Source organism: Carassius auratus, chromosome 4 (genome assembly GCF_003368295.1).
Source record: "Carassius auratus strain Wakin chromosome 4, ASM336829v1, whole genome shotgun sequence".
Classification (NCBI taxonomy): Eukaryota; Metazoa; Chordata; class Actinopteri; order Cypriniformes; family Cyprinidae; genus Carassius; species Carassius auratus.
Genome location: NC_039246.1, coordinates 28,847,291 through 28,872,535, shown reverse-complemented (window position 1 = coordinate 28,872,535; position 25,245 = coordinate 28,847,291). Strand labels below are relative to the sequence as shown.

The 25,245-nt window shown below is 36.6% G+C and overlaps 5 protein-coding genes and 1 long non-coding RNA gene across 15 annotated transcripts in view; 4 read left to right on the top strand and 2 right to left on the bottom strand.

Moving 5' to 3' along the window:
• Window positions 1–2,137, top strand: part of LOC113065579 (collagen alpha-1(VII) chain-like) — a 64,021-nt gene extending 61,884 nt beyond the window's left edge. For all 5 annotated transcript variants that reach the window (XM_026236952.1, XM_026236942.1, XM_026236973.1 and 2 more), the window contains one exon: window positions 15–2,137. In XM_026236952.1, coding sequence (XP_026092737.1) covers window positions 15–28 — 14 coding nt within the window. In that variant the 3' untranslated portion in view covers window positions 29–2,137. The remainder of the gene's footprint in view (window positions 1–14) is intronic.
• A 395-nt stretch (window positions 2,138–2,532) lies between these two features.
• On the top strand, window positions 2,533–2,976 carry LOC113057038 (urocortin-3-like). The gene has a single exon (XM_026224051.1). The coding sequence runs from the start codon at window positions 2,533–2,535 to the stop codon at window positions 2,974–2,976; it is 444 nt and encodes a 147-aa protein (XP_026079836.1).
• A 1,617-nt stretch (window positions 2,977–4,593) lies between these two features.
• LOC113065561 (coatomer subunit gamma-2) lies at window positions 4,594–13,415 on the top strand. The gene is made up of 23 exons (XM_026236900.1): window positions 4,594–4,722; window positions 5,472–5,524; window positions 5,603–5,683; window positions 5,785–5,856; window positions 6,293–6,372; window positions 6,552–6,627; window positions 6,771–6,863; window positions 7,703–7,789; window positions 7,869–8,026; window positions 8,123–8,256; window positions 8,348–8,415; window positions 8,569–8,757; window positions 8,909–9,004; window positions 9,222–9,465; window positions 9,762–9,837; window positions 10,421–10,524; window positions 10,646–10,771; window positions 10,980–11,048; window positions 11,159–11,470; window positions 11,604–11,701; window positions 11,792–11,930; window positions 12,413–12,511; window positions 12,990–13,415. The coding sequence occupies exons 1-23, from the start codon at window positions 4,686–4,688 to the stop codon at window positions 13,118–13,120; spliced, it is 2,622 nt and encodes an 873-aa protein (XP_026092685.1). The 5' UTR covers window positions 4,594–4,685; the 3' UTR covers window positions 13,121–13,415.
• Window positions 13,416–13,453: 38 nt separating this feature from the next.
• Window positions 13,454–17,950, bottom strand: LOC113065570 (mesoderm-specific transcript homolog protein-like). The gene is made up of 12 exons (XM_026236914.1): window positions 17,721–17,950; window positions 17,266–17,455; window positions 16,726–16,805; window positions 16,546–16,623; window positions 16,308–16,444; window positions 16,151–16,209; window positions 16,005–16,045; window positions 15,851–15,921; window positions 15,589–15,690; window positions 15,421–15,497; window positions 15,059–15,122; window positions 13,454–13,818 (listed from the first exon to the last, which is right to left on the bottom strand). Exons 1-12 carry the CDS (start codon window positions 17,814–17,816, stop codon window positions 13,701–13,703), a joined length of 1,113 nt encoding a protein of 370 aa, XP_026092699.1. The 5' UTR covers window positions 17,817–17,950; the 3' UTR covers window positions 13,454–13,700.
• LOC113065576 (uncharacterized) lies at window positions 17,328–23,003 on the top strand. Its single transcript, XR_003279058.1, has 3 exons — window positions 17,328–17,465; window positions 21,276–21,359; window positions 22,870–23,003. It is a non-coding gene; the product is annotated as an uncharacterized LOC113065576 (long non-coding RNA).
• LOC113065535 (plasma membrane calcium-transporting ATPase 1-like) overlaps window positions 22,637–25,245 on the bottom strand; it is a 35,690-nt gene continuing 33,081 nt past the window's right edge. For 4 of the 6 annotated variants that reach the window (XM_026236847.1, XM_026236858.1, XM_026236868.1 and 1 more), the window contains one exon: window positions 23,635–23,964. In XM_026236847.1, the coding sequence (XP_026092632.1) occupies window positions 23,635–23,964 (330 nt within the window). Of the gene's footprint in view, window positions 23,965–25,245 lie in introns of all 6 variants that reach the window. The other 2 variants (XM_026236882.1, XM_026236876.1) reach the window with 2 other exon arrangements.

Below are 25,245 nucleotides of genomic sequence, written 5' to 3'. Positions count from 1 at the left end.
TTATCTATTTACAGATTTTGGATCCTGAGGAGGAGAGATATGCTATTTTTAACAGTGTAACTAAATTCTATCACACAAAAAATACTATTTTTGTACATTGCCATCCTATATGTTATATTAGTTTATAACAGCTTTATATGGCAGAAAAAAATAATACTACATCATGTTTGCATTTTACTTTTACAGTGCAACACATTGTTGCACTTTTGTAGTTATTTCTTACAAATACGCCATGTTTTTATACAAAAAAAATATATTTAGTTTGATGTTTATAAACCAAGGTCATGATTCTAAGAGTAAATGCACTATTAATATAACTGAATATGTGTTTATAACCTGTCCACCATGAGGTTTATCATTTTGCACTAATGGTTCTGTTTGTAAAATGTTCTTAATCTGACTGTATTTGTAAGACAATTAAAACAATGAGATGAATATATTTTTGAATGAGCTATATAGTTCCCTGTGGGTTGGTGAGTGTGTGCGTGAGAACATTTTCACATCGTGACCTCTGATTTTGGACCGTGTTCTCTGAGCTTGGCCCTATGGTGTGTATAAATGCTGCCATGTTGGCTTTTCTTCAGAAATGTTTGTCGAGTCGTGTCTGGACGGTGTCTCCTGGGGGCAGGCGGAGAAGGTGTGTGTGTATTTGAAGCAAATAGACTAGCTGCATTTGTGGGTGGCTTATTTGTGCACATTTGTGAATGTTTGCATTTCCTTCCTCATTATTTTTACCCCGCCATATCTTCCAGTCTTAACAGCTTTGACATTCACTCTGTTCTGTCTTATATAATCCCCCAAACAAGCTGCTCCCTGTTGCATCCCAAGGTTTTTTGCTCTTTACATATGTCCCATCAGCAGGGGGCACGTGTAGCAGGCCGTAGTCCAATTTCAAGACTGTGGTACAAGTCATAAGATAGGACACCCTTTACAGTGTGTCTAAGGGGATCCCTGAGTGAACTTCATTGTGTACACTACAGAGAATAGATGCTCTATACACTTGCTTTTAAATGTAGCCTGTAGTTTTAAAGGTATAATGAGCTTCCTTTTAACGTCATGTGGAATAAATATATTAACATCCAGCCCAATGCACAATGTTTACAATGTATAAAGGTGATAGTTAATGAAGTCTTCAAGCTTCTGAGTCCTTGATAGCAATGCAATCAGTCATTAAAGGGAAGTGGGAAGAAAACTCATTAAACTTATAAGCATGAACTGCAGAGCAATTAACTCACAGGGAGGTCTAAAAAGGGACACAAACATTAGATATGTCAGTGACCCTGAAAACTGAGAAAACAACAAAACAGACCCTTATAAATAGTTTAATACAGATGCAATGTAAATAAAGTGCTGCGCTGTCCATGGTACTGAATGCCCATGGATGAATCTCTAAATTCTCAACTTTCCTGCTAAATTTTAAACCATATTTAAGCAAATGTATTTATTTATTTATATTTTACAGTTTAATTGGACATATAGTGGAAGAAAGGCTATTTACAGTCTAAGGAATAAAACACACATCCAACACAATCTCACAGCAAGGTTATTTGGCAGTGGCACTATGCCAAATTGGTGGCTAATTTGTAAAAATTCATTAAAAAAAGACCCCATTCATTAATTTTTGTATGATGTAGGTCTTTCACACAAATTCACACGAAAACTTGACACCTCGCAAAGTAGTTAAGTTTTTGCGTGAGATCGAGTTGGTTAAACTGCAGCCAATAGGATACAGTAATAAGTTGAAATTTACAATTCAAATACATTATTTTATATAATAACAGCCTGGCTTCAAATATTAAGCTCAAAATAGACTATATGGTGACGGTATATTCGTCTTGGGTGCACGAGCGCATCAATCACCGCCTCATTTTACTGGGAGGATCCCAATAAATGACGTAATTGCTGGCGTACGACTGCAGCGTAATTGGGCTTATACTAAATGAATGCACATCCAAAGGCAAACATATTATGAGCAGCCAGGGAGATACCATACCCTCTAAATCCCTTTTATGATTCAATGCGACATTAAATTGACAATTTGTTGTTGACTTGCTTGCCTTTTTAATAACACATTGGACAAAAGTTTTGGTTGACCTAACAGTGCTTCACTTCAGAAGACTCTCCTAATTCAAACAGTGCAGGTAAGGTACTTTTTTATTAGATTCAAGGGGATATTTTACTGGAAAATACTGGACTTTATTTATGGAACACAAGAATATTAGAGGCTGATCGCTTCTGTCACCATTGCAATATGTACAGAGTGAATTGCGACAGGCTAACAACACATCTTTTGTTGAACAAAAGAAAAGAAAAACTTAGTAGAGATTTGGAACAACATGAGTTTTAGGACAAAATGACAATTCTAACTTTTAGTTGAACATTTACTTATTATTATAGGTGCATATGACAGTTTTTATACAAACTTTCTTACAGTTAAAGTTATCATTACCCAGAAAATATTGTTCTAAAAGCCTTCTTAAAGTACTTGCCTTGAATGTATTCTCATGCGCTTCCGTTCAACAGGGCAGAACGATGTGGCTCGCGCGGACCCTCCTCGCTCTGGCGCTTCTTTGCGCACCGGTATCCAGCCTCTGCTTGCCAACGTACGACCCCGTGTCCAACTTTCTTTGCAACAATGAGGTGTTCTCCGAGACGAATGATAACGGGCAACCAGCAAATCCCCTGGTGGACAGTCTAAACCTCCTGTACAAATCAGCGCACTCGCTTTCCTCCGAGGAACCGCGCGAAAGGAGGACAATACCCGCGTCCAAATACAGATACTTGAGCCAGACGCAGCTCAGGAGTAAACTGTATCGTAATAGTGCGAAGAGCGACCGACGCAGCCAGGTCACTCTGTCCCTTGATGTCCCCACCAACATAATGAACATCCTCTTCAACATTGCCAAAGCCAAGAACCTGCGCGCAAAGGCGGACGACAATGCGCGCTTGCTGGCGCAGATTGGAAAGAGAAAATGAACTCCAATTAATGTCACTAATTTGACTTTAACTGATATTTTTTGTGACCAACTGAGGCATGTTATCTCTAATTTAATAATGTAATAAAAGTTTTTTTCAGTTGCATTATAAGCTATCCTGAAAATTAATGGAACGTATTAACAGGTGACCTTTGGGCTCATTAACTAGTGAGACTCATGGCAATTGTAAACAAAAGTGTTTGGTTTATTTCTAAACTCAAGCTTTACAGAGACATAATGATTGGAGTATGTATCGTAGGGAAGTAGCCTCAGATGAAAGTTGAGCTGGTTAGTATTAAAATGACTGCTTTATAAGATACACGACTTGATGGTTTCAGATCTGTAAAGTTCTTAAAACTTCGGGTGGATAAAACCGAAAGTGTAATATTTTTGTACTGAAAATAATTATGTTATCATTTAATAAATAAACAAATGCAAATGTAAACAAAGCGTCCATTTGAAGGTAATTATTTCGAGGGAGAATTTCACTGTAGGCTTTTACGGATCTTAAGAGACATAAAAATCTACAGATATATAAACAAACACACCACTCCTTTCACTTTTCACAACCGACCAGTCAAGGCAATAATTATAGAGAAGTCTACCATAGTTTATGCTGATAGCAAAGAGTTATGAATAATACATATTTGATCACATTTTCATATAGAATCTACGTTTTGGTGAACAACGAACTTGAATTTGTAGGAAGGCTACCGAAAAATAAGTGCAATTTGAACTGTAAAAGTTTGTAAAAACACTACAGAAAAAAAAACAAAAAACCCTTACTGTATTTCAAATAAATGTAAAATCTACAGTCAAACCTGTAAACTGATATTCCCAGAATTCCCTCCATGACACTCCACATGTGAAAGTATTTAATTTAAATAATAATGTTAATGTTTTATATATATATATATATATATATAAATATATATATATATATATATAATGATGGCGTTTTGTGTTTGAGTGAATGATCTGTGCACCTTCTTTATATTAGTTTATTCTTCTGCTTGTCGAATCCACTTGTGATGCGCTTTGATTCTTCGTGTGGATTACACTTATACCAAATGCATTAATATGGTGGTTGTAAGTATGTTAAAGGCACAAAACAGATTTTAATAGCGGTGTGTGTTGTTGAATTTACTAGTTTACAATCAAATTTTCTTGTTTGTAAATTGCAGTTTTATACTGTAAAACTGACCGTGAACGTGTTTACAGTTTTTCTGTATTTGTTTACAAAATTATTCTGGCAACCACAGCTGCCAATTTTTTTTTGTAAAAACTACAGAATATATATATATATATATATTTTTTTTTTTACAGTGCATGGCATCTCCATCGAGACCCACTGTTCAGCGTTTGGTCTCTCAGAACAAATATAAAAAAATATATATATATATATTATAATAGATAACTCTAAATAAATGATTGTTATATACATCACAATGCATATTATAATTCGCAAATACGTAAAAATGTAAATGTTGTAAATACATATATACATGGCCTATCGTTTTAAATATCTGCATTTAAATTAACACACACACATATATAAAAAGAAAATTAACTCAGCACAGACTTTTATTTTGAAGCATAATCCAGGGGGGCGCCATGTTTACCTCCGCAATTAGCTCACAACGTCACACTAGTTGACGTGGATGAAAAGAGTCTGATCATCTCGTTTGCCGCTGTCAAACATTCTGCAAAATGATCAAGAAATTTGACAAGAAGGATGAGGAGTCTGGTAAGATCAATATTTAATGCAGGCAGACACATTATATAATCAGTATTTTATAAATAACAGCTTATTTCAGTGACCGAAACGATGTCGGCTGTTTTGCTAAGGAAGAGCGACTGCAGGCCACAGCACAACATCTGGAATTGGAAATATAATTGATTTAACACTTAAAATGAATAATATGCATGTTCCATTCTGTCTAAGTGCGACGGTTTAACCAGTAGTAGCTGTGTGGTTTTGCAGTATCCTGTAACGTTACTGTGTTTATTTAATCTTAAGAAAGCTAATGTGCTAGCAGTTCCTTTATTGATGTCATGTTACAATACAAATCTCAGTCAATAAACAGCCTATATTTGCTTCATGGATGTTCTGTATAAGCTTTTTTATTTTAGACATTTAATGGCTATTTCTGATTGATACATTTGGATAAATAACTGCAAAAGGGCTAACGTTACATAGATGCTATTCTCTTCTGTCATAACAACTTTACCTATAATGCATTTCTATATCAATCTATAAGATCTAACTATTTGGTTTTAGTTAACTTTGCATATAGGATTTACATTTCATGTGTAACTAATATTGCTGTTTTGAAGTGAACTCAGACGCAGAGTGACATTAAGATGCTATTTGTCGTTTTATAACTTATTCTATATGTACTTTTCTGGAAGAGATAGCACCTTATGATTTTATATATTGTTTTCTAATGAAGACATGGGTTTAGCTGATTGACAGCTTTATTTTGATGTTTTTAGGAAGTGGCTCAAACCCCTTTCAGCATCTGGAAAAGAGTGCTGTACTGCAGGAGGTGAGTATGCATCCAAATCTAAAAATTAGGTAAACGTCTCTTTAGTACTGTATATTACATTGCATGTTTGTTTCAAAGGCTCGGATTTTCAACGAGACACCTATCAATCCGAGAAGATGTCTGCATATCCTCACGAAGATCATCTACTTGCTTAACCAGGTGCATTATTATTTGTTACTTAGCCAGCAGTTTTCTTCTACAGTTTCTCTTTTTTTGCTCTCTATGGGACTGATCCATCATTAATCTCTTTTATTATTCAGGGTGAGCACTTTGGAACCACAGAGGCCACTGAAGCTTTCTTTGCCATGACAAGACTGTTCCAGTCTAATGATGTAAGAAACTCTACAGCCATATTAACCGTGTGTGTTTTTTTTTTTTTAATGACAAAAGCTATATCTAAAGATGGTATGGCCAATAGCTGCATATTGTGGATGGATGAATGGATGCATACATTTCCAAAAATAAATAAATATGAAATAACAATAACGCACAAAGAAAATGACTAAAACTTAAAATAAAATAAATGAAGTATACAAGGAAATGAACAAATCAAAGCTTATTCAAAATATTAATGGAAGCTATAATGGTAAGTAACAATAAATAATATGAGAATAACATCAATCACTACTTACTATTTTAGTTATTGACAACTAATAATTTAATGCAAATAATGTGTGTTTCTTTTCTATTAGCTGAAGTTTTGAATTTAATTTCAAAATAAAAATGTATTCATATGTAATCATTTCTCATTTGTGCCTCTTGTTTTAGCAAACCCTGAGAAGAATGTGCTACCTGACTATAAAGGAGATGGCCAACATCTCAGAGGATGTGATCATCGTTACAAGCAGGTGAGCAGCTCATGTTGACATAGCAGTGTATTTCTTTAATGCTGAGATATTTACAATATACCTTTTCATATATGTAGAGTATACAAACATGGTGTTTGATGAGGAATGGAAATCTTTGCACACAAGCTGCCAATATTACCTTATGAAGGACGCTGATTAATGTTTTGTTTGTGTCTCAGCTTGACAAAAGACATGACTGGTAAAGAGGATGTTTACAGAGGACCAGCAATCAGAGCTCTCTGCAGGATCACTGATGTGAGTCTCAACTGTTTGCAAACTCCTTTATCTCTGTGTATTGAAGACTTAATTTGCTATCAGTCAGAAACAAACTATATTTAAACTAATGGGACTAATATAAATCATCTTTCCAACTGTGCTTCATCCATCTCGTCCATCAGACCACCATGCTGCAGGCGATTGAACGATACATGAAACAGGCCATCGTGGACAAAGTCCCCAGCGTCTCCAGCTCTGCTCTGGTCTCCTCACTGGTAAGATCACAAATTAGTGTTACTTTTGTAATAAATATACATCTCCACCCCCATCTGTTATTAATAATTCAAACTAGTCAGTTTTTTACACTTATTTATAACTGTTTATTACACTTATTAGGGATGCACGATATATCGGCCACCATATCGATAAAATATAGGCCTATAATTCATTGTAGGCTATGATAAACCTGTTTTAAAATACATTTTTAATACATTTTCAGTGAGGAGTAGCCTAAGCTAATAGCCTAATTATTTTTACATCACAGTCACAGCGTTGTCACGTCACAGCGTTGTCAGTAATGCGGTGATGCACTATGAATTGAATTGTTGCGAAGCAAATTAATTATGATATTAATTTAATAATAAAAGTAACCTAATATTAATCTCCAGAAAATAACAGGTCTACATTAATTGGAAGTGCCAAATACTCTCAATAATGACAATATTTTATGATTTTGATGATATCTCCTTACATGATTGTCGTCTTTCAGCGCACTCCATCTTCTTATCACCTTACTTTTTTTTTTTCTTTCTTTTTTTTATACTTAAGTAATGTTGTCCAGTAACATCTAAACTCAATTAGATGTTTCCATTATTTAAGCATTATTTTATTTATTTGTAAGGCTGCTTTATGTTTGATTTATGTTTAAGTGTTTAATGCCTTTTAATGGTGAGACTTTTTTTGGTAATCAGGCTCTCAAAAATTATGTAAAAATTTTGATATAGATTTATCGGCCAACATATCGGTTTCATATCGGTGCATCCCTAACACTTATTCCCACCCCTAACGTTATGGCTCTGGATAATGTAGCTGTGTTTGTGTATTTGTTCTTCAGCACATGGTGAAGATGAGCTTTGATGTGGTAAAACGCTGGGTCAATGAAGCTCAGGAGGCGGCTTCAAGTGACAACATCATGGTGCAGGTTAGTGAGATGTTTGCAAACTTTGTCTTATGAGTTGGAGGTCTTTCCGTCTCTAATAAAATGGGATCTCTCTCCACAGTACCATGCTCTGGGTCTTCTGTACCACCTGAGGAAGAATGACCGTCTGGCTGTGACTAAGATGCTTAACAAATTCACCAAATCTGGCCTCAAATCTCCATTTGCTTACTGCATGATGATTCGCATTGCCAGTAAGCTGCTGGAGGAGACAGAAGGAGGGTACATGAGTTGGACATCAGTTTTTTCAGACTCATCAATGTTATGTTGTTGCATATAATGTAAACTTACCGAGTCTGTCTACATGTGATTTAACAGGCACGATAGCCCGCTGTTTGATTTCATTGAGAGTTGCTTGAGGAATAAACATGAAATGGTGGTTTATGAAGCAGCCTCTGCCATCGTCCATATGCCCAATTGTACTGCTCGTGAGCTGGCTCCTGCTGTTTCTGGTTAGCGTTTATTCTTTGCGTTCTTATCAGCACACAAAATAGAGTACACTAGATGTTCAAATAAACTTTCCCTTTCATTCTCTTTCCATAGTTCTCCAGCTGTTTTGCAGCTCTCCCAAAGCAGCCCTGCGTTATGCAGCTGTACGGACACTTAATAAGGTTGGTTTGAATGTTGCAGTATCACCAGCTATCACATGGAGACACTATGGAGACATTTTTAGTTTTAAAGTCATGCATTTAACAAATAGTGCAAAAACTACATTCTAAAGAGGTGATATGACCACAAAAACAAAAATTCCCTTGTTCACACAGGTGGCAATGAAGCACCCATCAGCGGTGACCGCATGCAACCTGGACCTGGAGAACCTGATCACTGACTCCAACCGCAGCATCGCCACCCTGGCCATCACCACCCTGCTGAAGACCGGCAGCGAGAGCAGCGTGGACCGCCTCATGAAGCAGATCTCTTCCTTCGTCTCGGAGATCTCGGACGAGTTCAAGGTGACTGTGAATTTCAACTAAATTAAACAACAATGGCATGCTTAAGAAGATGCATCTTCAGTCATGTTTCCGGAGTTAGATTAGTTTTGCCTGTGATAATTTTCCTGTAAAAACTGTGTTTTCATAACCGAATGGTGTGTTTGTTTTCCAGGTGGTTGTGGTCCAGGCCATTAGTGCCCTGTGCCAGAAGTATCCCAGAAAGCACAGCGTGATGATGAACTTCCTTTCTAACATGTTGAGAGATGATGTGAGTTCATTCAAAGACAAGATCTTTCTTTTGTTACACTTTTGAGTCTCATAAACTTTTTTTTTTTTGTGCAAAACCACACAACCAGATTTATACTTGATACCCTTAACAACTGGTTTACTTCTGATGTCTATTTTAATTTTGTATCACCAAAAATAGCTGAAAAGCATATACTTTTTTCATTAGACATGTTTCATTTTTTTTTTTCCTTTTGTAGGGTGGCTTTGAGTACAAGAGAGCCATTGTGGATTGTATCATCAGCATCATAGAGGAAAATCCCGAGAGTAAGGAAACAGGCTTGGCCCATCTGTGTGAGTTTATCGAGGATTGCGAGCACACCGTACTTGCCACTAAAATCCTCCACCTGCTTGGGAAAGAGGGCCCGCGTACCCCCACCCCCTCCAAATACATCCGTTTCATCTTCAACCGTGTGGTGCTGGAGAGCGAGGCCGTGCGGGCAGGTGAGTAATCTTGCGTGACCTTTGACTTATGCGTTAACCTCCTTGCAATACGTTTAAAGACCTGCTCATGCCATTGTAAGATTTCAGGAAGCTTGTGTTTGCAATGCTGAAGAACAGATTTATTTTGAGCGTTATACGCTTGTCCAAATAATTAATTGCAGTCCAACTGCAAGCAGTAGTAAATTAAGCAGAGTTTATAATCTGTAATTAATTTAATTCCAGAGACTAAGATGAGCATCTTTAGGACATTTAATCATTCTTCTGCTCTGACTTTCCTCTCACGTTTTTCATCAAAGCTGCTGTTAGTGCGCTGGCCAAGTTTGGAGCTCAAAACGATGACCTGCTGCCAAGCGTCTTGGTTCTGATGAAGAGGTAGGCCTTCAGCAGAAGGAAGTCTGTGTGTGGGTGGGTAATTACAACAGTAATCTGAGTATTAGAGTAAGGAAATGGAACAAAGAATTGTGTGTTTGGAAATTAATGTGAATGCTTGTTTTAAAAAAAAAAGAGAGAGAGAGAGAGAAATTTATTTATTTGATTGGATTAAAAAAGATGCCAAACTGAAAGCAGTATTATTTTTGCACTAAAAAGAGAAAATCCTCTTATTTAATTAGATTAAAATATGATGCAAAATGAAAAATAAAATAGTAAATAGAAACTTGACAAACTATTTGATTAATGATACAAAAATGAAAATACTCTCTCTTTCTATATATATGTGTGTATATGTATATATGTGTGTGTTATACTAAGAAGAGATTTGAACTTTTTTTTATCATAATTTAATAATAAAAAATATTTGATTGGATTGAAAACAAAAATTATGCAAAAAAAAAAAAAAAGTTCTATAAAAAATCTAATATCTACCAGAATGTATGCATATTGTCATTGTAATGTTGCTTATTGCCCATTTGTAGAGAGAAGCGTTTAAGGTGCTAATTTACTGTGTGTCTGACAGGTGTATGATGGACAGTGATGATGAGGTGAGAGACAGAGCCACATTCTACATGAATGTCCTTCAGCAAAAGCAGAAGGCCTTAAATGCCGCTTACATCTTTAATGGTGAGGGTTTGTGTTGGTTGCAGTTGTTCTGGATAGTTCAGATTCTTATTGTGTATCTGATGCATTGAATCTGATTCATCTGATGTGAGTGAACAAGGGTTGTTGAATGGTTTGTTTGCAGGTCTGTCCGTATCTGTTCCCGGCCTGGAGAAATCCCTCCACCAGTACACACTGGAGCCCTCTGAGAAACCATTTGACATGAAGACAGTTCCCTTGGCCACGGCACCCATCACCGAACAGAAAACAGGTGTGAACCTGAGCTTCAGCAGTTCAATAACTTCATTACTCATCATAATCCATTGCAGAATATTCTCATAATAACGTATACTCAAAAAAGAAATTCTAATTTGGATGCTAATCATCTTATGTCTTAAACTGGTTTGGGGTAAATTGCGTATCTTAACCAAAACTGCTCAAATTGTCCAAGTTCACTTTATTTTACTCTCTCATGCCAGAAATCGCACCTGTGGCAACAAGCAAACTTCCTGAAAAGCTTGCACCCTGCCGCCAAGACATTTACCAAGGTAAGAAGTGTAGCTAACTAGCAAAACAAAGCATGTGGGCACTGTTAAACCAGAGTCTGAAGCAAACTGAAGCAAACATTTCAACCAGTCCCCTTATTTTTCTCCATCAGAGCAACTTGCAGCCATCCCAGAATTCCAAGCCCTTGGTCCCCTGTTCAAGTCGTCCGAGCCGGTTCAGTTAACAGAAGCAGAGACGGAGTATGTGGTGCGCTGTATCAAACACGCTTTCACCAATCACATGATCTTCCAGTTCGACTGCACCAACACGCTGAACGACCAGCTGCTGCAGCGGGTTCTGGTCCAGATGGAGCCGTCGGAGGCATATGAGGTGCTAAATTACGTACCTGCACCTAGTCTCCCCTACAGCCAGCCCGGCTCCTGCTACAGTCTGGTCCGGTTACCAGAGGATGACCCCACAGCAGGTCTGACATGATTGATTCACATTCTGCTGTCAAGTTTTCTAGCTTTGGCAGATTTGAACAACAAATAAGATGTTAAATTTCCCATAATGATTTTTCTTGTTGTTGTTGTTGTTGTTGTTTGCATTTGACTTAGTGTCTTGCACGTTCAGCTGTACAATGAAATATCTGGTCCGGGACTGTGATCCCAACACGGGAGAGCCGGATGATGATGGTTATGATGATGAATATGTGGTATGTGAATTTTCAAAATCGGTTCAGACTGATGAAAATGGGAAGTTTATCAGTGGCCATTCCTCACTCAGTGTCTGTTTTCCCTCCCAGCTGGAAGATTTAGAGGTGACAGTCGCTGACCACATACAGAAAGTGTTAAAACCAAACTTTGGTGCAGCGTGGGATGAGATCGGAGATGATAATGAGAAGGAAGAGACGTTTGCTTTGGCCACAGTCCGAACTTTAGATGGTAAGTTAGAATAAAGGAATAAATCATCTCGAAATGAAAATTTGTTGAAAAATGTAGTCACCCTCAGGCCCTCCAAAATGTAGTTAAGATTTTCCTCATAGAAAGTTAGCATTACATCACTTGCTCACCAATAGATCCTCTGCAGAGAATGGGTGCCATCAGAATTAAAGTTTAAACCGCTGATAAAAGCATCACAATAATCCACACAACTCTAGTCCATCAATTAACGTCTTTCTAAGTTAAAAGATGCATGTTTGTAAGAAACAAATACATCAAAGCTTTTTAATTTTAAACCATTGCTTCTGGTCAAAGTATGAGTCTATAATCCAAAATAATGCTTCCTCAGTAGAAAAAAAAAAAACTCCTTTAAATAAAATGTCAATCAATAAGAATAACCAGTAAAGGTGTTTGATTATAACGAAGAGTTTTGTGGCTGAACAGAATGTGAAATGGTCATCTCTTTATTGTGTTTGTCTTCGCAGAGGCTGTAAATAACATTATCAGCTTCTTGGGCATGCAGCCTTGTGAGCGCTCAGACAAAGTTCCTGAAAACAAGAACTCGCATGTTCTGTTCCTAGCAGGTATGTACTCATTTCATCCCTCCAGTTTTTCAGTTTTAGGAGAATCTTAGTTCCTGAAATGTTTATTGGATATTACCATATTTTTCAGACTATAAGTCGCACCTGAGTATAAGTCGCATCAGTCCAAAAATACATCATGATGAGGAAAAAAAACATATACATACATTTATTTAGAACCAAGAGAAACCATTACCGTCTCTATCCGCGAGAGGGTGCTCTATGCTGCTCAGTGTAGGCTACAGGAGCACAGAGCAGCATCTCTAGCATCATAGAGCGCCCTCTGGCGGCTGTAGACGGTAATGTTTTCTCTTGGTTCATTTCTCTCTGTTCATGTCAAATAAATTTTGATAAATAAGTCGCAACTGACTATAAGTCGCAGGACCAGCCAAACTATGAAAAAAAGTGCAACTTATAGTCCGGAAAGTACAGTAATTTTCTAACCTGACTGATGAGGTTGAATGATTTTGTCTTTCTGAAGGTGTGTTTCGGGGAGGTCATGATGTATTGGTGAGGGCACGTCTGGCTCTGGCTGACGGGGTCACTATGCAGGTGACTGTTAGGAGCACAGATGAGAATGTGGTCGACGTCATCCTGGCTTCTGTCGGCTAAACGACTGATGTTCGAATGACCTGGTCACATGCCAATCAATCTGGGTCATTGTGCTTTTATATGTTTAGCTATACAGTAGCACTATAATGTTTCTCACAACCATCATTGTGGCTTGACATGAATCCTCTGAGTCTAAAACATCCTCTTTCTTTATTTGGTCTGTTCTGTGCCACTTTAATTCATGCGGAACAGACCGAAACATTGTTTCTCTGGTATTTGAGCTGATTAGGCCTTGGGGCCTTTACTACAAACCTTTTCAATTATCAATAATAAATCAGTCTGAAAGAGTGCAAAACTTGTGTTTTAGTGTTTTTTTTTTTTTTTTAGTGACAATTCATACAAAGATCTTTTTATTTGAATAAAAGCATTCATGCTTGGAACACATATATTTACAAGTTTGCATTGCATTTGACCAAACTCTTTAATATTTTTTGTAATGACTGTTTGGGTATTTGGTGCAATACTTTCAGTTTTGTGCATTTAAACATGACTGACATTTCACACACTCTGCGGTTTGATAATAAACAGATTTGAATATTTTCTAACAACTAATTTGAGGCAATTTTCCTATTATTACTCCTCAGAATGAGTTGATAAAGCTGAGGTAGGCATTAAAGAAGCCTGTGGGATCCTCCAGCTGTGGATAGTGACTCACATGCTCATCTAGAACCGATACTGTGGATCTCCGCACTAGTTTCCTGTAAATGAGGAAAAGAGACCAGGAAAAGTGGTTAAAAAATTTCTTGAAGGGTCATAGCTCCCTCTTTGTTACTTCTTTGCTGTTTCATAGTTTATATGATTAGTTCCAACTTGAAATCACCAGTTTTACATATAATAACAGGACAAACCTTTTAGAGGCACAGATAGTATAGTGCAGTGTTTCCCAACACTGCTCCGAAGAGCACACAAACAGTGCACATTTTTAAACTCAAGCTAATCTATAACAGACCTGATTCAAATCATCAGCTCGTTAGTAGAGATACTCAAGACCTTGGGGGTCAGGAGAGGTATTGGGTAATTACTGTGCTTTTAACTCAGGATTCAGTTCATGAGGAACTAGATTAGAACCTTATTGAATGTCATCTTTTAAAATGACAAAGAAGTAACAATGATCTTTCATGATATTATGCACAAGAAATTAAGTTAAAAAAAAAATCCTAAAACTTAGTTCTACATTACCACAAACTGTGTCTCAGAGGATAATTCACTGCTGTTAATACAAGAAAGACTTTGTTCAAATCTCACTATTTCTTTACTACATTTATTTCTCTATGTGTCTTTCTTCAAAAACAGACAATAATTTTCCAATCTTAGTCCCCAGTCACCTGAGTCCTGAGTTCATTTTAAATTTGATATAAAACAAAGCACTCCATCCAAAACTAATCCACAATACTCAAACTGTTTCAGTAGCTCAGGATATAAAGTGTTCTGTTTTTATATTGGAGACCAGAGTTCAAAATCCACTGTTGCTGACTTTAAATTGCAAATGCCACATTTAACACGAGAGCCATGATGGTGCAGTGGCTAAACATGTTGGTTGTGGACAAGGCTGCAATAGAGCCATGGCTTTAAATCCCACTTCAGTGTGTTGGGATTAAAATCGACCAACAAAACAAGACTGAGGAAATGTCGATGACATGAGGTGTGAAGTTGCAGCAAATGTTTTATAAAAATGTATTTTTAAATCATTAAAACATCCAAGATTTGAACCCAGGGCTCTCATGTAGAATCAAAGTATTGCACCATGATATCTTACCAATGGGCCAACACCATCTCACAGAAATAATTACTTTTTATTTTTGCATTAAGAAAATCAACATACTCAGATAAAAAAAAAAAAAAAAAAAAAATGAATATAGAAAAATACTTCTTTACCGGCGGTATTAATAACGTTACTGTAAACAGAGTTAATGAATATAAACAAGCACATATACTTACTGGTAGAGCTGGATGAACTCAGGATGTGGATTAACTGGATCTAGTGGTCCATAAATCATGTGCACTACAAAGTAAAAAAAAAAAAAAGTGATCAGTGACATTTGCAAAGTACAAGTGTAAAGGATGTTGTACAGCCCCAATACACACAGTCTAAAGTGATCTAAGATGTTTACTTAATATATACTATCACCTCAATCTCTTATTGCCTGGGGTGCAGACGGCCTAAGCAGCTTCTGCAGTGATTTTCATTGGATTAAACTACTTAACCTCAATAGCACAGCCCATGGCCGAGTTTTTAAGTATTCACACACCTCAGCTACTCCAGCACTTCATACCAAAGTATGAATGGTGTGTGTACTCACATGGTGTTGAAGTGGAGGTTAGAGCCCCGACCCATCTCTCTCGGTGTTTCAGCCTCTGGTTAATATACTGCAGGATACTGAGCAAGACACAATAACAACAAACAATAGTTGGTGACAGTTCTTAAAAGCAAAGCACTGCAAGTGCAACACATGGAGAAGTTTGGACACCTGTCCATGACCAGATTTCCATCGTTAAAGCGAATTCCTGTCCACATGTCCCACAACTCGGTTTCTGATGGCTGGGTGTATGGTCCAAACACATCTCTTATTCTGTAGGATACATATATAATATTTGCAATTGAAGGCTTACAGCTAGCATGATTTAAGTAAATGATTTCTAATTACATGTGTAAAGTACATCAAAGTGTATGAACTGTGAATTTAAGAGCATTAAAGTAAACACCACTTTCATTCCAGACGCTCCACTCACCCTCTAGAGAAAAACTGGAAGTTTATTAGGCGGGTAAGTACAGGTGAAATGAAACCAGAGTCCTTCAGCACCTAAAGATGACCAAAGATTGGAAATGTTCACTTCTCATATTTAAAAATGAAAACACACTAGTTTTTTAAAGTGTCACACTCACTTTCTGAACAAATCTTGGATAATGAGTCTCTGGAAATATTCCTTTTAAGTAAAAAAAAAAAAAAACAGGCAAAGTTTTGAATCTCCATTTAGACTTTAAGAATATTATATATTTACATTTTCTGACTGAAAAAAACTCAAATGTACCTCCATTTGAGAGGCAGAGGCTGTTTATTGTGATGTGTCCGCTTCTGTTATGGTCACTCCTGTGTGTTTAACTGCACGTGAGAACCGTCCAGATCATATTGACAGGAACATTAAGCTAAATTATGCCGAGAAACTTTTAAGGATCCTTAGGGCTCACCTGTACAGTAACTCGAGAGCTACAGTGTCTCCATAGTCATGTGACAGGATGTTGATCCTCTGCTCCGACAGACCCAAATGAGCAACCAGGGCCTCCACCACATTGGCCTGCTCGAAGATGGAGTAACGGTGCGGTCGCTGGATTTTGTTGGATATAATTAATTATTCTAATTACAGATAATAAAATATATAATTTTTATTAAAAAAATAGTAGTAGTGACTCATGTCTTTTGTCTCACCGGTTTGTCTGAAAAACCGAAGCCAAGGAAGTCGAGAGCGATGACTCTGTTAAAGCGCTGAGTCAGAGAATCCCAGACCTTCAAAACGACAGAATGAGATTCAAGAAACACCACGGTGTCCAGTCACTGTCTCAGTTAATTGCTGCTTTATTGAAATGTTAGTGCAGTTTTATGAATTACCTTATACCAATCACAGCTTGAAGTAGGAAATCCATGAAGCAGCAAGAGGACATCAGAGCTTCCCACGACACCAACTGACTCTATTGACAAATGGGAATACAGTATATTATTACATCATATGTGTGTGTGTGTGTGTGTGTGTGAGACCCTTGACCAAACAAAAGACAGCCTTAATAAGTAGCATAGGTATATTTAGCAATGGCCAACAATACAATGTATGGGTCAAAATTATCATTAGGATAATTTCATAAGTAAAGATCATTTTCCATGAAGATATTTTGTAAATTTCCTACCCTAAATATATAAAATTTTAAATTTTGATTAGTAACATGCATTATTAAGAAATATTTTTTGCACCCTTAAATTCTACATTTCCAAATAGATGTATATCAGCCAATTATTGTCCTATCCTAACAGACCATATATCAATGGAAAGATTATTTATTTAGACATTTAAAAAAAGGATCCTTATGAAGGTTTTTTTTATGGTGTATGGAAAAGAGAAAGATAGTCAGTTTGTAAACAAAGCTTGTGATATACCTTTATAGAAGACGTTATTGCCTCTGAATGTGAAGAAGTGACCGGAAGAGTGCCAGGTGATGAGCGCAGGTGAGAGCTGTGGCGGAGGGATATGCAGATACACGGCGAGCAGAGGGATGCACAACAGAGCCACGTGAAGCCACCACTCCCTGCTGACACGACGGACCGATCCGCACTCGCCTTCATTCCGCTGCAGACAGGTGAGGCTTTTATGTAATTGTGCTTTATTGTATTGGGTTAACAAAGCAAATTGGTATTTTATTGCTGGAGAGAGAGTGAGGTCACGTTAGAGACGAGCGCTTTTCAAAGGAAGTAACGTTACCACATCATAACGCGAATTAAACTGGCACGGAAGCCTTGCTAAGATAGTAAGATTCAAACTGTTAGTAAAATAACAACTGCCATATAATGCGTGCTAGTCAAGAGAAACGCACGTACTGCGTAAAGTTACTTACAGGTGAGTCGTGTGTCATTCTCGGTTCCTGCGCTTTATCACAGCGTGTGTCGGTTGTTTTCGCGGTTGGGCTGAAATATGTGCCGTTGAGTGACATTAAGAGTCTGTCACTGAGCTGTCATCTGCATAATCCGTATTTGCAAGGCCTAAAACATTAAGCTTGCGACTGTTATCCAGCGTCGTGTTGCCAAGGATCCAAAGGTCTAGGGCTCTAAGTAAGGCTCGATTACGCCCCTAGTGGAGCGGATGGTAAACGGCAGTAATATCTATCAAAGCTTGTTGAAACATTCGTATGCTCAAGCAAAAGAACGTAAATATTGATTTAAATGTAGGTCGAGTGAAAAAAGATCAATACAGAATCTACCAGAGGGCTGTTTCATAAAACAGCTTTTCCAAACAAGTCAGGCTTATTTCAGACTAAACCTGGCTTATATTTCAGGTGCTATGTCTACTTGAGATCACAGTTCTCAGCTAATGGGGGTAATACTCGATGTGTTGTCTTAAACACAAATAATATGGGACAAAAGCTCTTCTAAAACGCTTTGAATGGTTTGTTTATGAGTGAGGTAGCCTAGATGTTTATGTATTTAGAATGATTTTTTTAAAACATTATTCAAAGTACTTTTTTTTTTCTTGTTGTGTTGGTGTTTGCAGATTCAGTCAGCATTTATGGTAAAGATTGCTTGGATGTTTGTAATCCATGACAGAAGGATCATGATTATTAAAGCCTGTATCAAAATGACTTCTGATATTAGACCCACATATTTTACTGAATATCAGAAGTCATTTTGATACAGGCTTTAGTAGGTCTATGTTATGAAATTATGTTTTTGGCATTATTTTTCAAAACATACACCTATCCCTACCCCTAAAGTTAATCCAAACCCATAATTTATCCCTAAAACCAGAGGGAAATGATTGCACACATACATCATGTTTTTAATTTAGTTAAGATTTGTAAGTAAAATAGAAATATAATTTTATTAAAATATAAATATATTTTTATTGCCATTTAATTATTGAACATTTACACATTTTTGAATGATTATATTATATGTAGGCCTATTTTCTTATTAACTAATACAACTAAACATTCTCGTCAATTATATTTTAAGCAGTATATTTGTAGTTAGTATGCTACACTTCAAGAAAATCTGGTTTTCCAACAACAAAAGTATTTTTTTATACTGATCAACAAGTGCAGGTACAGACTACAGTGTTATCAAAAAATGAACAATTATTACTGAACAATTGCTACTAGCAACTTCATTTAAGTCATGTGTACTTCACAGACACCTTTGATTTCCTCTCTTTTGTGTCATTTAGAGAAATAATTTGTTTTGTTTTTTTTATCATTTGAGTCACAGTTGCTAAAAGTTGCAAAATAAATTTGAAAAATAGCTAAATTTGTTGCTATGTGCTTTTTGGAGAAGAGGTTGCTAGGGTAGTCTGAAACATTGCTTAATCTAGCAACAAAATTGCTTAGTCGGCAACACTGACAACAGAATTTTGAGGAATGAAATGAAGAGGAACTGCATGGGTTGTGATCATATGTTAATATGACCTAGGTGGATCATTTTGATGAACAACCTTCTTTCATGTTATTTATATACGTATATATATATATATATATATATATATATATATATATATATATATATATATATATATATATATATATATTAATAATAATAATAATAATAATAATAATAGTAGTCAGGCTTTTAACATCTTTAGTACTAATCTGTTCTGTGTACAATATAATTTTAATACCATTACAGCTAAAGTTGTCCATTTTACAAGTAGTCTTCATGTACTGAATATGTGCAAAGCTTTTCTGCACAGTTACTTCCATCTGGTGGTCAAAAAGATGAAGTGCACCTACTATGAACCAAAACAGTGAAATACAGCTTTAGTACCATAATAGTCTATGTAAACGCACAGAAGTGACCCCCAAATATTCCTTAACTATTCAAATTATAATAATAATTATTATTTATTTATTTTAAAGCCACAAAGTGGGAAAAATATTAAAGGATGATTTAGCAGAAAATCTATCCATATTGTTAATTTCCCTTAAAGCGGATCAATCCTCCAAAAACACATATGCTTTACATGGAACAATATTTTACGTGCATTTTAAAAGATGGCTTGATGTCCATTTGTGCAGTTGTCCTTTATTAATGCTGATAAACTTAGCCTTATGTTCACCAGAGGAGCTGCATAATTATCCTGATCTCTAGTACTTTTATAGGCTATTAGGCCTATCTTTTCAAGTTTTACTATGATATGCACAACAAAACAAAAAAAATTATAAGCATGTATTTAAGCGCAAGTAAACTTAAAACTATCTTAATCTACTTAAAAAAAAAAAAAAGATGGAATATATTTTCTCCCTTGTTTTGTTTATATAGGCCTAGGCGATCTGGGAACCCATTAATTTTCACTGGACAGAAGCAGAAGATCAGAGAGTCGTTCTTCTTCACATACAACTTTTGTCTAAAAAAAAGTGTGCCAACAACAGCAAATTTGATGTTTTTTATGTGAGATCTGATCAGGTACAATCGGCCCTGCAGTCGCATGTCAAATCACCAGCAGGTGGCGCACTTGCTCAGGAAGGCTGGAATTTTGACATTTCACTTATAAACTATTCCTGTCCTACTGCTGAATCTGACAGTGACAGCCTTCAGTGATTTATTACTATCTATAATTTCTATAAAATCTATAATTACTATCTATCGTTTATAAATCTATCATTTCTATCTTGTCAATACAAAAGCCTATTATCTTATGTAATAGCATATGGCTATTATGATCAAATATATATATATATATATTATAAATATATTGTATATAGCAAGACTTATCACATCCCCACACTCTAAAATACAACCCATCAATTGGGTTGTTTTGATTTATACCGATTTAATCAAGCTCCTAAAATTCCTCAAAAAGAACACAAAGAATGATCTTCTCAGCTGCAATTGTTACAACTCTTGCTTCATCAGAAAAGGGTGTTCAACGCACAACCATTTCCATTTAAAAAACATTTTGAATCGTTTTGTTGGGGCTGAATGCATCTCTGGTTTTGTGTTAACTCCATATAGCTAAAGCTGCAAACTAAACTCATTGTTTCAAATGGTAGAACCATCACTTCTACAACAAAAGACTGCTTTTAAATAATCTACCTGATTTTTCTCAATTTCTCAGCAAATCCAATATCTCAGAAAAACTTTTTGTTGTAACAAAATGCCTTTTAATAATACTGTTATTTACTGTGAAGCAAAGTTTAATTTTGGTTGAACCAAAATATTATTGATACATCAGTGCTTATAATGTAATTTCAACTGTAGTTTCAGGTTCAGTCTGACACCTTGACAACATGCTTTATGACAGACATCACAACACGTGCAGTCATTACAAATCCTGCAGATGACAGCATCATGTCACTCATACACAAACAAAACAGACACTGTGAAAAAGTGCAGGAATCATTTGTCACATTTGTAAGTTCATTCTGTTTAATTCGTAAAAAATGTTTGTCTTTACCCCACAGAATTAGCGATGTTTGGACGTTACACCCAGCCGACAGAAGCATGTGGACAGCCATCGGCTGTAATGATGGACATCTGCTCATAAGGTAATGCTTTTAATATTTCAATGTGTTGTTGACTTATAAATGTGTAGGTAACCATCCTTTTCTTTTTTAAGAGTCACTATATTTCCAATGTTAGTAAAATACATTAGACTTATATTATCTATAATAAATTGCATATAATGTAAATCAAGATAATATATAAATTTCAAAGTTCTTCTGAATTTTTTTAGTTTTACTGAATGCATCTTTTATTTTGACTAGAATCTGCATGTGTTCTTTACATATCACATCTTTTTAGTATGCTTTTGTAGAAGACAAATCTTGCATGTGTTGTTAAATCTAAAGTGTGCTGAACATGAAGGAAAACATGGCCCTCGGGTTAGGCTAAATATCCATTTTTATTCTTAAAAACCATACACGATACTCGACGAGTTTAAAATGTAAGTTAAATCACGATATCCATTTACATTGCGCAAGATAAACAGACATGTTCTTTTATTTCCAAACTTTTAAGATTAAAAAAACAAACAAACAAATCCTTAAAACAGATGGATAAACATTCATTCCCAGTATAGGAAGACACTATAGAAAAAAAGTTATGGATTCTTTTAATATATCTGCTGTAAATTGCAAACTTAAGCAGTCTTATTTTAATAAACATGAAAAACGAAATAACTTATTCAAAAAAAAAAAAAAAAAAAAAAATATATATATATATGTGCAGTTGCGATGTCTGAAGAAATGCAAATCCCTTTCTCCTGTTTTTCTTCCTTTCTTCTCTTTTATTACACCCTCAACAGTCTGATCTGGAACCCTGCTGCCAGAAAATAAATCTAGTTCTAAACATTACAAATACACAAAACATGTTAGTATTTTGACCAAGTTTCATGTTATAAACCACCCTGAGTAAAAGATTACTTGAAGAACCAATCACGAACCTTGTTTAAAGAGTGCCCACCCCCCGTGAATATAATTGATGTAAAATCCCTGTAGGTCTGGTTCAGCAGTCTGAGATGTTGTCATTTCTGCATAAAAATACAATTTATATGGTCTGTATCAAAATGTTCCTTAGGAATCTGAAATAATGTACCCTGTGCTGCGATACCATTGTTACATGAATGTTGTCTTAAATTCATGTCGATTCCTTTGTGTTTCCAGTAATTCAGGTCTTAAATATAGTTTACAACTAATTGCAGTTATTTGAACTGACAGCAATCTTTATGGAATATGAAGGAAAATATAAAGTACAATATTTTTCAAATGATGAACAAACAAAACACTTTTTTGAAAGAATCCCCCCAAAAAAAGCAACAATTTACTCATTTTACTTCTTTTATTTTTCCTTTTAACTGAGACAGAAATGTACTACCTTAAAGACAATCTTAAGTTAAAATACTTTTACTCTTTAATCATTGCATCTTTTTCAATTCAATCTGCTAGCCTGAGTAAACAAACTTAATGATACATTGGCAGGAACTTAATGTCTTGATGTCAATCAAGTGACAGTGGACCATTTCAATAGTTAAATAACAGATGCATTCATTCTTTAAAGGCGGACCTGGTGCGGCCTCCACTTCAAAATCACACCATTAAAAGCGTGAAGACTCCAGCTCCAGCCATTTCAGATACTCTTTAACTTCCAAACGAGAATGAGAGATGAATCTCAGGACTCTTGGAACTTAAAATAAACCCAAAGATGACTTTTAAGGGGTGAAGTATGAGAAAGTAAGTATGAGAGGAGATTTATGGACTGAGATCCTCGTCTATGGCTCCCTCCCCTCACCAGTCCAAAGAAGAAACCTCCCATGGCCCTCAATACCTCTACTCACTGCTATACAAGCTTTAGTGTTATCTATTTGGCTTGAAGGTTCTATGTATCTACAAATATATAACAAATAAAACTTGCAGGCAAAAATAGTTCGGTTTCCATAGAAACGCCCTTTTTTTCCTGAAAATACAGCAGTATCTGAAATATTTCTCTTATTTCATTTGTCCCCATTTCTCTGCATCAGGAAGCCCTTCCACCAACAACCAGAAAAAAAAAAAGTATCTACAAACTTTGTAAACAGACCAGTCTTCCGAGAAAAAAAAAAAAAAACATAAATAATTATTCAAAATATTAACAGCCAAATGATGCAGAAATCATTGTTTGAATAAGCAAAGGGCAAAAAGAACAAATGTACAACACCATCCAGATAAAGAGAAGCAAAAGCTAAGCTCCCGAGAGCTCCTTGGCTCCGGCTCTCTCATCCAGTGAGTTCTTTAGTCTCTGTGGAGAAGAGCAGGTGTTGTGTGTCGCTGCGAGGGGCGGAGCTGATCAAAGGGACGTCTCTAGGCTGTGCATGGGGCTCCCGGGAGCTGAGGGTGTGGCTGGCTTGCTGGGATCCAGGAAGAGGTGGATGCCGCTATCTACGGCGTTATTGTTCTGATTGGGCGAGGGTGGGGGAGGCGGAGTGGGCGTGGCGTTTCTCTTAATGGGTGCGTCGTCCTCTGCATCAGTGTCGTCGATGAGGGGGATGTGAGGCTCTGAGTCCTCTATCCGGAACTCCGGATGGGTCATGAAGTTGTGGATGGAGGTGCGAGACTCTGGCTTCTCCAGGCCCTCATAGGGCGAGAGCGAGCTGCGGAACGCATTCACCACTCGGATCTGCAGGAGAACGGGATGCAAAGTCAGCCTTGACACTCACAGAGATCTACTGCTCATTTACACACACACGTACAAGACAGGCAAACAAAGTGAAACATCACTTTTTTTTCTTTTTTTTTTAAGTATAGATTAAACCAAAGACCAAATGGGCTGGTTTTAATTGATGAGAGGAAAGCAGTGCGGTTAGCGCACCAAAACCATTTTAGAGTGTGTGAGTGGTCAGATGTCGTGCACGACTCTTGAAAACCTGATGCTTGTGTTACGGTGAGGTTATCCTCTGACCAAGGGACAGAATATCCTTTCTCAGGATTGAGAAATAAACTGGAAAGAACTTGGGCGTCTTCTCAGTTGTAAATCACAGAAAGCCAATTTTTCAAAATGCAAATGAGGAAGAGACAGGAAGAGAGAGAGGCAAAGGTAACCCCAAAGGACACAACTCAACACATGAGGTTAATATTTTCAGGCATGCTTGTATTGGAGGGGAAGGATCGATCACTGATTATGTTGTGAAGTTGAGACGCAAAACTTTAAAGCAGCCAAGCAAGTTCAAGCTAACCAGCACAACTAAATTCACAAACAGTCTAGAGACTGGACCCATGCAGAGCAGCGCTACCTTGAGTTTCAACAGAGGTAAACCTTTGAGTATAGCCCATGACACATTTCACAGAATCTAAGAAGGAATATGCAGCAGTCAGTGTTGGACCCTGTTTCCAAATGTGTTTTTCATTAGACAGTAGACAGTTTCAAACAGAATACAATGTGCCCTGAACAGAGAAAAGTGGTTTGTGGACAGCCAGGACCTAATAAAAGATGAAAATATTGATGTGGTTAGAAAATCGAGCTGAATGACAAACAGTAACGACATGATTCCACCAGCTTTTCATCCAGTCGCAGAATTTCCCTGTAAAATAACGAAGTTACATCAATATCATCATACATCAAGGACAGACAGAGAGAAAGAGGATGGATGATAAAACTGGCACGGCGTAAAATATGTGACAACGCAAGAAAGAGGAAACAGTGTTGAGTACAGACATTAACGCAAATGTCGCAGAATGAGTGAGCGAACATCACAAGAAATGCGACGAACTACAGGAAGAGGAAAGAGAGTTCATTTTTGTCTAAACTACAGCACATCTTGTTAATCATCTCGTTTGATCCTACAGATACTTACCAGAACAAGACCAATTTGCTGCGATTGGTCGGGTTATCATTGTGACCATGGGCGTATACTCAAAAAATTTACTGGCAGTAGACTAGGAGCCTGGCGAGAACACGCAG